This window comes from Myodes glareolus, chromosome 13 (assembly GCF_982192425.1).
Source record: "Myodes glareolus chromosome 13, mMyoGla1.1, whole genome shotgun sequence".
Taxonomy (NCBI): domain Eukaryota; kingdom Metazoa; phylum Chordata; class Mammalia; order Rodentia; family Cricetidae; genus Myodes; species Myodes glareolus.
In genome coordinates this window covers 66,951,841-66,966,879 of record NC_142038.1, presented here as the reverse complement: position 1 = coordinate 66,966,879, position 15,039 = coordinate 66,951,841, and the positions used below count along the sequence as shown (strand labels likewise).

General features: G+C 39.9%; 1 protein-coding gene across 2 annotated transcripts in view; it reads right to left on the bottom strand.

Moving 5' to 3' along the window:
* Positions 1 to 15,039, bottom strand: part of Dsc1 (desmocollin 1) — a 31,368-nt gene that overhangs the window by 9,922 nt on the left and 6,407 nt on the right. For both annotated transcript variants that reach the window (XM_048442364.3, XM_085700089.2), the window contains exons 5-11: positions 13,840 to 13,995; positions 7,762 to 7,906; positions 5,775 to 5,941; positions 4,747 to 4,881; positions 3,226 to 3,411; positions 1,476 to 1,735; positions 1,213 to 1,355 (exon numbers count right to left, since the gene is read on the bottom strand). In XM_048442364.3, the coding sequence (XP_048298321.3) occupies positions 1,213 to 1,355; positions 1,476 to 1,735; positions 3,226 to 3,411; positions 4,747 to 4,881; positions 5,775 to 5,941; positions 7,762 to 7,906; positions 13,840 to 13,995 (1,192 nt within the window). The remainder of the gene's footprint in view (positions 1 to 1,212; positions 1,356 to 1,475; positions 1,736 to 3,225; positions 3,412 to 4,746; positions 4,882 to 5,774; positions 5,942 to 7,761; positions 7,907 to 13,839; positions 13,996 to 15,039) is intronic.

The following is a 15,039-nucleotide window of genomic DNA, read 5'->3' as shown; positions in this document are numbered from 1 at the left end:
CCCTCCCCCAACTACTCCCAGATCCTCCCCACCTCCCCACCCTCCCAACTCTGTACCCTTTCTTTCTCTCCCAGTAGAAGAAAACAGGCATATAAAAATGATAATGATAATAAGGTAAGATAAAATACTACAAACCAAAAAGGACAAAATAAACAGGGTAAAAAGAACCAAAGGAAACACATATAGATTATGAAATATGCACATTTGCACACACAAAAATCCCATAAAAATACAAAACCAGAAACCAGGTATATAATACATAAGCAAAAGACCTGTAAGGTGAACACCCTGGCTGGTTCTATGTCAACCTGACACAAGCTGGATTCATCAAAGAGGAAGGAGCCTTAATTGAGAAAATGCTGGGAGATCACAATGCAGGCAAGTCTGTAGGGCATTTTCTTAATTAGTAGCTAATGTGGGAGAATCTAGTCCATTATGGGTGGTACAATCCCCGGACTGGTAGTCCTGGATTCTACAAGAAAGCAGGCTGCACAAGCCTTAAGGAGCAAGCCAGTGAGCAACACCCCTTCGTGCCTCTGCATCAGCTCCTCCCTCCAGGTTCCTGGAGGCACCATGCTTTTGATCATGGTGTTTCATCATAGAAATAGTAACCTAACGAAAAAAAGAAGAAAAAAACCCTTCAAAACTACCAGAGTTTATTTTGTGTTGGCCATCTACTGCTAAGCCTGAGGCCTGCCCTTAAGTTTGATTATACTGGGAGACCCCATTGAAGAAAACTATTTTTTCTATGTGAGTGGTTGGAGAACTAAAGTTGACAACCCCACACTCCACCAAAGGTGTCAGCCAACATTGGATTATTCCTTTAACAGATGCTCGGAATGAACCTGCCCTGGACTGGACTGTTTTAGGTAGGTTGAGCCCGTTCAGCATATTCAAGGCATCATTATAATCTAAATGAAAGAGGAAGCAACCCAGAGATCCCTCAGGAGAAATGAATAATCCTGTACTCAAAACTAGACTTTTCTCTCAGGTAGCTCTGCTTGCGGGGTGGACAGAGGACTAAAGGGCGATCTGAGTAAAATGAGCAAACATACTGAACACGTTTGTGTGCACTCTAGGCTACTAGTACCATAGTGTACCAATAACAATGACTGATCTAAAATTTGACCTAGACACAGACAGCCCTTGCCCCCACGTTTTCTTAGACACACATTCTATATTCACATTTTATTTTAAGAAAACATCACTCACGTGCATCCATCGCCACAACTGAAATGTTGTACTGGTTGTTTTTCACAAACTTTGACTCTCTGTCTAATATTTTTAGGGTTTTCAAATTTCCGGTGCTTTCATTAATTTCAAACCAGTTATCTTCATCTCCTACCTTCTGATACCTGGGTTTTAGAAAGCAAACAACAAATGACCAAAGAGGGGACACACTGACCATTTCTAAATACGAAATAAGTAGCTCATGCCCCCGTAAAAACGCAGGGGACTTTAGGAAGGCGCATCACCTTATGCCATCAGAACTGCTGGTTTCTGGGTCCATGGCTTTGTAACCCAGGAGCTCTTGGCCGGCTGGCAGCCCATCTTTGCTCTGAATGACTTTGACTGGCGGCTGGCACTCAGGGCCCTCATCACTGTCTTTAATTTTCACAGTCACAGTCGTGGTACACATTGTGGGGGTCTGTCCGTTGGCAGCTTTAGAGAACTGGGCTTCGTTAAGGACACCGATTTGCAGAATGACTTGGCGATTGGCTTCATAGTTCAGTGGCTGTGTAACAAACATGCATCGGTCAGTCAGTGTACTGTTGTAGGGAACACGACTGATTTCAAGTTTTAACAGAAAGGGAATGGTGTTCTTAGTGTTAAAATGTTACCCAAAGCTGGTGCTGACACAAAGATCAATTATTAACTTCTTAATATATCCAGGCAGTGGTGATACACGCCTTTAATCTCAGCACTCAGGAGGCAGAGGCAGGTGGATCTTTGTGAGTTCAAGGCCAGCCTGGTCTACATGAGCTATTTTCCAGGACAGGCTCCAAAGCTACAGAGAAGCCCTGGCTTAAAAAAAAAAAATTGAAATTCAATCACTTCCCTCCCTACTTTTGCTTTGGAAGAGTCTATCTTCATTTTTCTATTGGAAGTTTAAACACTAATAAAATGGAGCATAGTTGTTTCTAATCCAAGTAGGACTCCTGAAACAAGTTAAATTTAAAGGAAAAAGAGCAAGAAAGGAAGACCAGGAAAAAGGGAAGAAGAATATACAGTATAATTTTATGAGAATCTTATCAAAAAGTAAATTCTCCAGAAAGCTTTTAACTACCCCTGGGAAATTAAAAGAGGAAAGGCATGCAAGAGGGAGACATGGTCCCAGTGATCCAAAGAGCACCAGGGAGTGTGTGCACTCAAAGAAGGCCAGCAAGGCAAGCATCAGATTTGGCTTGCTCTACTTTAGTAACCCTCATCTACGGAGGAATGAAGTTTCTGTTTGATGTGAGTTTCTCCTAAGAAAGAATACAGTAATAGAAAAGTGTCTGTGAAATGGTGCAGGAGAATTATCTGTATTCTGTCAATCATATTTTAATAAAACGCTGATTGGCCAGGCAGGCAGTATAGGCGGGAAAGCCAGACAGGAAGTAGGGGTGGAGCAAAGAGACTGAGAGTATTCTGGAAGCAGAAGCTCTCTCTCAGCCACTCCTGCGCAGACCACTGGAGAGGAAACATGTAAGCTGCCCAGCTGGAAAAGGTACTGAGCCATTATGGCTAACATAGATAATGATAATGGATTAATATAAGTTACAAGGACTAATAATAAGCCTGACCTATTGAGCCAATCAGTTTATAATCTTATGGAGTCTTGTGTGTGATTTTCTTTGGGGTTTACCGGCTGTGGAGTACCGGACGGGACAGATACCCCAACAAGCTGGCCCTCATGTTACAGTGAAAACCATTTCAGCACCATACCGCACTTGTGTGGTTAGATACACACAGGAAGCATTCATTTATTATACATCAACTTCATGCATATACTGTCTTTTTGTCAAAGCCCCCGTTATCTTCTTTTATCCTCTTTCCCCACCACAAAATCCTTTCTTCCCAAGTCCTCCTCCTGGGTTTAGGAGTAAGTAACTCCCCTCGCTCTGTGTCCTTTAACTGCCTATAGCTCTTCTGAGAAGGGCTCGTAGAAGGCTGTAATTTTTACACCAGTGCTGAAGCACAGGTTTGAATGCCTCAGAGAATATGTCTGTGATTATTACATACCTTGATAACACACAAAACTCCTTCATTTGTGTTCGGGTCTGTTGTGATTCTGAAGTTCCCGTTTTCATTTCCTTGGAGAATTGAGTACACTGCTTTGGAGTGAGGGGTGCCGGGCAAATCTTGGTCTTGAACTGTCATCCTTAGAATCTCAACATCAATTCTGTTTTCTTCCACTTCTGTAGTATACTGGGGGGAAATGCTTTGTAATTACACAACTGTGCCTTTAACAAAGTGGTTTTTATATTTAAAACCATATTTAAAGAATGCAATATGAAGGTAATAGATGCTCCTAATTTGGAAAAAAATATGTTTCATGCCTGACTAACTTTTTTCTTCCTAATCCTCTTTACAAATCTCTTCCATTCACCAAAGGTGAATCATGTCTTAATGGCCAAAGTTCTGGTGAGGTGATTCTTTGTCTCTTTGACCCTCAGATTTGTCTCTTCTCTGACCCTATTTGATAATTATGTCTTGTCTGCCTCTTCAGATATAGCAAACACCAATTAAGTTGCACTAACATATTTGCCACACAATACTTACAGATAGTGAGACACAAATGATGGCTTTTTTCTTCACAATATTGTGAATTGAATCTGTGCCTCAAGCTTACAGGGCCAGAACTCTACACCTGAGCAAGGACTACAGCTCAGAATTATCAGTTTTCACAATAACTTTATTTTTACTTATTTTGATTCACCACCAAGCACTTTAAGAGAAAGATTTTCTCTCTTTTTTATGATAACTTAAATCATAGACATCACTCTTTTAAGCTAAAAAAAAAAGAGACAGAAGCCTAAGATATTAAAAGACTAAAAACATAAATCATAATCTTCAAGAGATTAATTCATAGGAAGATGGAAAGGATTGGGTCTAGGTTTAAATCCTACTTCTTCTGATTTATGGTCTGTATAAATGAGATCTTTGACAGTGAACCGTCCATCACTGTATTAGGCTTCTTATTCTTTGACTAAAACTCTGGTGTAGACTCATGGAAAAATGCCAAGTTGCTCATTAAAAGTAAAAAAAAAAACCACAATCATGTCTTGGAAATATCATCATATATTATGCCTCACATAATTTGCTAGCTAAGGCACAACACAAGAGAAGCTGGGAGTAGGGCTTCCCTCTGACCACGGCAGAGGATATAAGACCATTTTCTGTCCTTCTTCAAAACATGTAATACACAGGGCATGGGGAAAAAAGCCTCTTCTTCAACTTAGAAAAAGAATTAAAGTACAAGAATCCCCAAACTGGAGCAACCTTAAGGACTAAGAAAACATTGAACACGCGAACCACATTTGAAGAAAGGAATTCTTCAATGGCTAAGAGCAAGGCTACTTCCTTACATCCAAAACCTACAGCAGCTCACCTATTATTCTTACAGAAACCATGTTTTTCTCGGTCTATTGCTTTTAAATGATTACTATTTAAAACAAAATGTCTGTTCTCAGGGAGCTGCCTAATTCTAGATTTTTTTTTAATGTGAAGGAATCTAGATAAACAACACGCAGGTCTACTCACGGAAGTTTGGGTGAAATACGGTGAATTGTCGTTCTCGTCCTCCAGTGAGATTGTTATTGTTCCTGTATTGAATAGACCAAAGGGCTGGCCACCCATATCTCGAACTTCCATCACTAGCTTGTAAGTATCACATTTCTGTGAAGAAATAATGAAAGAGAGGGATGGAGAGAGAGAGAGAGAGAGAGAGAGAGGGAGAGGGAGAGAGAGAGAGAGAGAGAGAGAGAGAGAGAGAGAGAGAGAGAGAGAGAGAAAAAGAAAAGTTTTATTGGGAAACGATATTTCCCCTCACTTGGAGTTATCATATATACTCTGTGCTGTGATTGTATTACAAATATGCTTTTAAAATTATATGTCTGTGTCCACATAACCACATGTCCATCCCCGATTATTATTTAATAAAAACATTATAAATACAAATATATAAATACAAACAAGAAATCAAGCAAAGAGTACTTCATATTGTATGACTCAGACTGTGACAGTCTGGAAAGGGTGAGCTATGAAGAATCCCTCTCCTTCTCTCCCCCCCCATATGTGTGTGTGTGTGTGTGTGTGTGTGTGTTTGTGTATAGCTATAAATGACATATATTTGCATACATCAGTGATTCCAGGAGTTAAAGAGGGGGAAGTACCAATAGACAGTAGACCTGTAGCTGTGGACCTGTGCAGCATGGGGATGCTCTATTAACCAGTGACTCTAGAACTGCGTTAGCAAAGCATTTTGTGACTTTTTAAAATGACATGCATTATAGTGAAATTATCTTTTTTCAAAATCAAAAATGAAATAAATTAGAGCAATGTTATCAGGACCACATATCAGCACAATGAGAGCAAGTCAGACCTGTCTGCACCTTGTACTATCACACCATCTCTGCAGAGTCAAAAAAAAAAAAAGTCCCCAGAGAGTCCCCGGGCTTAGCCTGGGAAGAATGCTTAGGGAGTAAACACTTGGGCTGTCCTGTAATCATGCTGGCGGTAATTACCGGCTTAAACACAGTGACTGCGGAATTAAGGCACTGATTCCTTACCTCTCTGTCCAATAAAGGTGAGGTGGTAGTGATCACACCTGTGTCTGGGTGTATGGAGAAGTGCCTTGGGTGATCTGGGATTTGTTGTAGGATTTTGAATCTCAAACGAGTGTGTAGGGTTCCTGGCTCATCGTTGTCTATGGCAGTCACTTGTCCTACTGAAGTTCCTGTTTAGATGAAGTCAATTTTGTCAAAGATTTAAAGCATAATGTAATTGTGTTATAAACAAGAAATACAGATATCATTGCATTAGATTGTCAACAAACACTCACATGAGAGAATTAAATGTGAATTACAGAAATCTGCTGTTCAGAGGATAGTCACAGACTGGACGTTAGAGCCTCACAGTCACTTCTGAGAGGGACGCATCATATCTGGACGTGACCCAGCAGCAGAACGCAGGGGGCCATAACTCACAGCACTTCTTACAAATGTTGTGAACACTAGGCAGTTTTATTACATTTTTCCAGAAGCCTAGGGCACAATCTTGGCCTCATATATTCTCTCTGAGTTACCAGCCAGGTCCCCTCTTCTAGAATCCTCCCAGCTGAATAAAAAGCCAGCAGTTCTCTCTCCACTACAATATTCCTGTAATATTGCACCGCCAACACCAACAAGTAACCTTAGGGAAAACTGAATCAAATAAAGATTGCTAGAATTGTGGTCATGATGCAAAAAGGAAAAGATATGACCCTAACTTCAAGCACAAGATTAAATTTAAGGAAATTTGTGACGACAGCTTATGCTGGAGAGGATGTGGGATAAAGGGAACACTCCTGCATTGCTGGTGGGAGTGCAAACTGGTACAGGTGCTTTGGATATCAGTGTGGCAATTTCTCAGAAAATCAGGAAATAACCTTCCTCAAGACCCAGCAACATCATTTTCGGGTATATATCCAAATACGCTCAATCGTGCCACAAGTACTTATGGTAAACTATGCTCATAGCAGCATTATTTGTAATAACCAGAACTTGGAAGCAGACTAGATACCCCTCAACCAAAAATATCGATAAAGAAAATATGGTACATTTACATGATGTGGTACATTTACATAATGCAGTACTATAAACTGTTAAAAAACAAATGTCATCTTGAAATTTACAGGAAAATGAATGGATCTAGAAAAAAAACATATTGAGTGAGGTAATCCAGACCCAGAAAGACAAATATAATATGCACTCAATTATAAGTGGCTTCTCGACGTAAGGCAAAGAAATTCCAACCTACAGCCCACAACCCCAGAGAACCCTGACAACAGAGAGGACCCTAAGAGAGACATACATGGATCTACATAGGAAGGAGGAAAAATACAAGATCTCTTGAGTCAACTGAGAGCATGTGAATCAGGAGAAAGGGTAGAAGGGGAGAGGGGAGGAGGGGAGGTAAGTGGAAGAAAATGTATAGCTCAGTAAAAACAATTTAAAAAAGAAAATTTGCTCCAGCCAATCTAACCTTTAATAGAAAAACCATTTCTAACATGTAAACAAAAGATGGGTATAATCCAAAGTACCACAACAACATGAAATGAAATTATAAAATTAAACTTTTGAGACAGTGTCTCTCTATGTAGCCAAGGCTAGCCTTACTAAGTCCTGATTGACCTTGAGGACACAGATATCACTGACTTCTGCTTTCTGGGCGCTGGGGATTAAGGCATGCCACCATGTCTGGCAAACATTTTACCTTGCAGTATTTTAAAGTACAAATATCTTTTTATTACATCATTGTGAAATCTCAGGCCAGCAAGATGCCACAGTGAGTAAAGGGGCTTGCTGCTTGCTGAGCCTGGTGATCTGTGTTTAAGACCCCAAATCCACTGTGCAAAGAGAGAACCGCTCCTTGACAGCCTCATGCACTCACACACACACACACACACACACACACACACACACGTGCAAACACACACATACATATGTACACATTTATACACACATACACACACATAGAACATACATACAAAAATAAATTATGAATATTTGAACTTACCAGTTCGGCAATTTTCAGGTACACTAAAAACTGTCAGTTTGGTTTCAAAATAAGGGGCGTTGTCATTGTCATCTTCAACCTTGAACAGCAAGGGGAGGGGGTAGTCCGGAGCATAGCCGTCAGCAGTGGTTGCATATCCATACACCTGGAAGGTGGACAGCATTATCAGTGGGTTCCTACGTGACAAAACACGCACAAGCGCAAGCCCAGCAGTAGGGCAAAAGGTATTGCTTAAAAACGACATGCACAGGCACGTGTAGCCAAGCAATAATGCAATGTATAAAATGCATATCACTGTGTGCATGCACCACGCAGTTTCAGCCACCTTGAAGAGTGATTTCTCATTATTCTCCTTCCAAAGTCCCATGTGCTCCCATACCATGAGCTCCAAGTGCTCTCGGAATTAATTGTGTGACTTTTGACTTGTTAAAACACAGGAAGACTCATTGCCGTTATGTTTATAACAACTACTGTCAAAGCTTACAACATGCACCAATTTTAATATACACAGATATATATCACAATTATATCTAGGTGATATCTCTACCTATATTTTCTATCAAAAACATTTCTAATAAAATGTTAATAAAAACATATTAATATCTTCTAAACTACATGACAATAAGATAATCTTGATCCAAGTTGCCAGGATTTAATGGTTTTTACCTCTAAATTCTATCCAGCTGTTTTTGTACTCTGTGATTGGTGCATAGTGAATGTTCAGTACGTAGATATTGAACTAAACAGCCCGCTATTCTGACTAACACCTCCAACCCCATCCCCATCACTACCAACCTATCATCACCATCACGACCAACACCATAACCTCCACCACCATCACCACCACCACCACCATCACCACCACCACCACCACCACCACCACCACCACCACCACCATCACCATCACTATCACCATCACCACTACCATCACCATCACCATCACCATCACCATCCCCGTAGCCACTGTGGTGCTGTGAATGACAATGCCCCTATTGACTCACATAGTGAGCATTTGGTCCTGGCTTGTGGACTGTAAGGAGGATTGTGTGATTTTGCTGGAGGAGATGTGTCACCAAGGAGGGCTTTGAGGTTACAAATGCTCATTCCAAGCCTAGTCTTACTCTCTCTGACCACAATTTTCAGGACAGATGTGAGCTCTCAGTTATTGCCCCAGTGCCATGTTTGCCTGCCTGGGGCTACTCCCCACCATGATGATTATGAACCAACTCTCTAAAACTGTAAGGAAGCCCCCAATTAATGATTTATCATCTGCCTTGGTCATGCTGTATCTTCACATCCCTACTCTAAGAACCAATCATCACTATAAGTGTCATGGCAGATCACCATCACCACCATCACCACCACCACCACCATCATAACCATCATCACCATCATCACCAGTGCAGCATCATCATAACCACAGCACCATCTCACACTGCACCCTTACCACCATGTTTAGAACATTCAAATATCACACTATTCAGCCTTCCAATGATTCCTCTCCTTTCCCGCTAAGTTACATGAATTTCCTTTTCATAAAAGACTGGTTTTAAAATTTAAGACTAGACAAAAACCAAAAAAAATAAATAAATAAAAAAGACTAGATAAAAACCTAAAATTATCTATTAGATGACAAATGTCCTCAGATGTGAAGCTGGAGAGTCACCAGCATTTCCCCACAATACCTAACACAGCAACATGGTGCCTTATATTGAATAAATTTTTAAAAATAAAAACTTTTTATTCTATTCAGTCATTTTCCCTTTTATAAAGACAATTACTTCTTATACTTGAGCCTCCTGTATTAATTCTTCTACCTCATCACTACAGCATTAAGACATCTCCCATTACTTTGGTGACTTCCTCCTGTTTACCCTTCCACTGGAGATCATGTTTCCTACATGTAGCTTTAAATAATAATATCTCATCCACGGATACTGGGCTGCATATAAGGATGCTTTTACACTCTCTTCTTTGGACTTTGTGACCTTGTGTCACATGCTACAATGGTTTCAGTGCCATGGATCTGTTATTTTTATAGCCTTTCCCTTTTCAATTTTTCTGGAGCTGTTTCTTTCAGCCCTTTCATGTTTTCCTTTGTTGAAATGTCTGTCATCTTGGAGAACTTTCAAAGAGCTCCACCCAGGATTTGGAATAGAAGTCTGTCCTGACAGTGAGAATAACTAGTGTAGACTGAGTGAGAACTCAGGACAAGCAATGACAAAACTGAACAAGCCCACAAGGGCCATAACAACACAGAACGACAAAGGACAGAACTCATGTCTGGGAACGGGATCAGCATCACTCCACAGGATGCTTTTGGTTGAAAAACAAAAAAGAGGCCAGGGTTTTGTACATTATTTTTGAATGTGCAAATCTCCAACAACTAGAGAAGAATGATTTGTGGAATAATTTTGAATGGATAAAGAAATCTTGCTTTTTATAAGAAAAAGTACACAGAAAGCAAGTTGTCAAAATGCTCTATATCATGAATCCATATAAGATTAAGTAAACTTAATGATTAAACAATCAAACAAACAAACCAAAAAACTCCACTAAACTGTAAAAATGGAATGACCTGCCCAGAAAATCTTCAGAAGCCAAGATTAAACAACACAGCATGGGGCAGAAGATAGAACATGAACACAGTGAGAATAAATATTGAGTTAGTCCCAAGACTGTCATTCTTAGTCATTGGCTAAATGAAATTATTTTAAATACAGCCATTTATTATTAAAATCTCACATTTGTATAAATTAAATAAAAGTGGATGATCAGGAAATTGCATCAAAGCCCCTAGAACAAAATTCTAGAGTATGTATATTTCATGTCTCTAAGGAGCTATGTTTGCATGTGATACTGTCAATGCTGTGTCCAACGTTGGATCACCTCTGTGGTAGGTAGGATAGCTATTAGCAGCCTAAAATTAAGAAGACGGACTTCTGAAGGTTATGTCTCACCAAGACACAAAGAACGATGATAGATATAAGATGTACTGAAGGAACAAACCATACAATATAGCTTTTAAAAGTAAATTGTTGGAAAAGACCGCCAAGAACCGGAGGTGGCGGATGACTCCAAGGAAACTCCAGACACAACAGGACAGAGGCACAGGTGAATTCAGACTGTGCAATCACAGGGCTGCACAGGGTCAAACCGAGAAATCCCAACCTGAGAAGGGGAAGTGGACACAAATGCTACCTCTAATGGACAAGGTGTTTGCAGTTAATACCCGCAAGAAAGAGAAACTACGTGTTTTTCAATGGACCATCACTGGCTGTATAAACCACACTCCAGGGAAGGTTCCAACCCAAGAGCAGTTAACCAACACAAACAAAGGCCATGTTTTTCTTGTGAGGGTTTTTTTTCCTTGCCATGTGAAATCTTTGACTTGCTGGGGTTTTTTGTTTCGTTTGTTTGTTTGCTTGCTTGTGTCTTTATTTTTTATTTGTGTTGTTTTGTTTTTCAGAGAGAGATTAAGTTGGATGAGTAGGGAGGTAGGGAGGAACCGAGAGGAGTTAGGGAGAGTATAATTTTTAATTATACTGTATAATTTTTAAATATAAACTAGAAAGGAGCAAATATATTTATATAGTCTTTTATAGTAAGCTAAAAGTAATTAAACTGGTGTTTTAAAATATTGATATATAATTTTAGAGCATATTAATTAAAACTTTTCCTTTGACAAGAAAATATTCTATTCCTTTCTTCTTCTAGTGAGTTTATAGTTTGCCTTGTGTTTATACCTTCTTGTGAGACTTTACTTAGTAAATTCCAGTTTTAAAAAACCTATTTTGCAAGTGGTGTTTCTTAATGCCAATTTAGACCTAAGCGTTAGAAAAACAGGGTAGCTCTCAAGGGGAAATTGCTCAAAAGGCTAACGTTGAATATAGACTTCAAATTATTTTATTCAACTCTCCCATAAAAGTGTAAAACTGGCAAAGTACACAGCAAGAAAGGAGCTCTGGGCACACAGAATGATGATTTGGAGGAAGGAAGTGCATGACTGAAGAGTCTGGGGGAGAGGCTGTGCAGGGAACTCGGGATGAAAGCAGACAATGACAAAAATCCGTTGTGTAAATGTATGAAAATGTCAAGCAATAATTAAAAACTTTTAAAATACCAAAGAATCTTATTCTAACAATCCCCCAGCAATATTTATAGTAAGAAACAAGGGATAACAGAAGGTTAAAAACCAGTCCTTATCAGAACTCTGGCAACGTGTTAAGTGAAGTAGATCCCTCAACAGCAACAGCACAGCAGATGGCTTCTTAAGTCTCCGGCAGAGTGCCTTCTGGGTAACTGCTCTGCTGCCGGAAAGGTGCTGTCAACGTAGCAAGTGGTTGCACCATCTCTAGCAAGCATTACTTGCGTGTAAATTGAAAGGTAAAAGTGGCTCCCGTAGGGCTGGGTGTGGGATACACATTTAGCTTACATAGGTAAGACTCTGGGGTCAATCGCCAGGACCAAGAAAGCAGAGATGAAAATGAAAAGCATGCTGGGCTACAGACAGCTCTGCTACAGAGCTCTTGCTGGCGTCCTCTGCCCAATGCTTGCTTCCCACTCCCAACACTTCGGCAATTCAAAATGAAGAAGTTACAGTGGTGCTTGGCTTCTCTTTGCTATAGCTTCAGCAAACATTCTTCAGAAAGCACTTTAGATTATTCGAAGTAAGACATGTTTAATCTAGGGAACTGAAGAGGCATCAAATGATAAGGAAGTGTCACAACAGCCCACCCTTTGCGCTCAGTGGTAAAATATCTACAGTGGAAATTGTGTTGTTTTAAAACTCATGCTACCTAATGAGTTCTTTGATGAATATTCCAGAACAAACACCAGCTTTCTCTTTGTCTGTCCTTGATTTAGCCTTCTGCCTTTGCATTTCACATTCCAAGTGTCAAGTAACACTCAGGTTAGAGTTGGTTGTAATTGTTTATCTTCCCATCCTTCTTACTTCCCCTCTACTCTACCCACCTCCTGCCCCATTTTTCTTTCCATTCTTCTCTTGCTATTGTGATAGGCTATCACTAAATAGCCCAGGCTGGCCTTGAACTCAAAATCCTCCTGTCTAGGCCTCCCCTCCACATTGCTGGAATGGCATGCCTGTCTAACAACAAGCCTGGCTTCAAATAGGCCATTCTATTACAAATACACCTTCTTGCGAGTCCTCCACCCCTCCTTCTCACAGCAGTTAGCTTCTTTCATAGGTGGCTTTCTGTGGTCACCAACTCCTGCTGAGCTCTCAGAAGACCACTAAGGATTCTTCACTGAACTTCCTTCCTAGGCACTTCTCTTGGTTAAATGCCACCAGCAAAGAATATGGTTATCAACCTCCCTTACAGTTGGGAATTTAAGAACTTAACTAATATCCCTCAACATCATCCTCCTAAGCCAATGGAGATATCTCTTGTACACCCCTTAAGGATTAGAATGCTAAAGAGATGTGTAGATTTGTCTTTACGTAGAAGAATAAGACAGATTAGTAAATAAATTCTAGGTGCCTAGGGAGACAAAATGCTATTCAAGGGTTAACTTTCTGAAGAATGGGGAAGGAGGAAGCAGCACCATGCTTAGCAAGGCCTGAAATGGTGGACCCAACCAACTTATATACACATTCAGAACCCTTGGGTTATGGCCTCCAGCTCAGAACAACTAGGTCAGACTTTCTGGGCATTAACCCAAGATCGGTTGTTTTGCTTATCTTGTTTTTTAGATCTCATGTGTTTTATGACATAAAAGAATGGGCGACAATAATTGAAGTATTTTATTATAGAGAACTTTGAACCCGAAGAAACTCTTTGTCACTTCTCCAGAGTATACAGATGAACATCTGTGCTTGAAAAGTTTGTCATGGTATTTTTACGCATCCTTCTCTCCTCTACCCATTGCCCCCCTTGTTATACGTACTGTCTGTTTTTCAGCTTAGTGCCAAGGGAACTTAAAGTTTATATTGAATACTAAGAATATTCTACATATTGAACAAATTATTAGAACTCAATATTTATAAAAATAATGTTTAAAATATTAATACATGAATAATAAACACCTACTCTTAAGTAAATATTTCAGTAACCTTACCAAAAATTGATCATACTGCTCGCGGTCAATGCTTCTGGTACAGTAGATGTCCCCAGTGTCTTTCTCTATGTAGAACAAATTGAAAGGCTCTTTGTCCACTCCTGGTCCACTGATGGAGTAAAAGATGGTATAATTCTGGGCAGCATCAGATTGAATCTATAATAGAAAGAAATTATTTGGAGAGGAACAAATATATGTTTTGGAGTTGCTTTTTTTGAGGCAGGGTTTCTCTCTGTAGCTTTGGAACCCTGAGTGCTGGAATTAAAGGTGTGCACCACCACTGCCCAGCAGGACAAATAGATTTGATTAATATCTTAATCTAGCCTCTTGTGTGAGTTTACTTTTAGTTGTTTTCTCTCTTTCCTTTGCTCCTTTAGCCAACATCTTCCATTTCTTTCAAAATCTATCTTCATCCTTCCGTGTGTGAAGCCATAGACTCTGTCCCTTGTTTGATCCCTAATGCTTTCCTTCCATGCAGTTCTGAGGCCAGGAGAGCAGTGGGCCTTTGCTGCTCTGCCCTGTTCCAATACACAGTGCCGGAAACCTTCCTGTGATTTCAAATTATTTAGCATTAAAAACTGTACAATCACAGGTGAAGTAATACAACTTCTTGCACAATTATTTCAGCAGACTTCAGATTGTTCCAAAGCTGCCCTATGCTTTTATATTGCTGTGTGACAGCAAGTTGGCTCACTTACTAAACCAAAAAGTAGCCAATTTTTAGGGATAAGTGTTCATTTAAGCCAAAGTTGAGTTATGCAAAATTGGTAGACCTACGCTCTGCAAATGAATGCTTAGAAATCTAGCATCTAGGGTTGGAGAGATGACTCGAGAGTGCAGGTGCTTGCCACCAAACCTGACTACCTGAGTTTAAATCTCGTCACCTACATAGTGGAAGGAGAGAGCCAACTGCTCCTAGCCATCTCCTGACCCATGCACATGTGTTTCTATAGTGAATTCATGTTCCCTACCCCAAATAAATAAGTAAAACGTTAAAAAAAAGACCATATACCTTAAAAAACTAGTATTTGGATGAAGAAATGAAGAAACTCTATGGAATCATTATGTGTTCCTCATTGTGATGAGTAGATGATGCCAGGACTGTTAGTAATTTAAATCCCTCATTCAATATCTCATGCACTATTTATTTATGTACTTTATTGGGAGGTGGGGATAGAACTTAGGACCCTGTGCATGCTT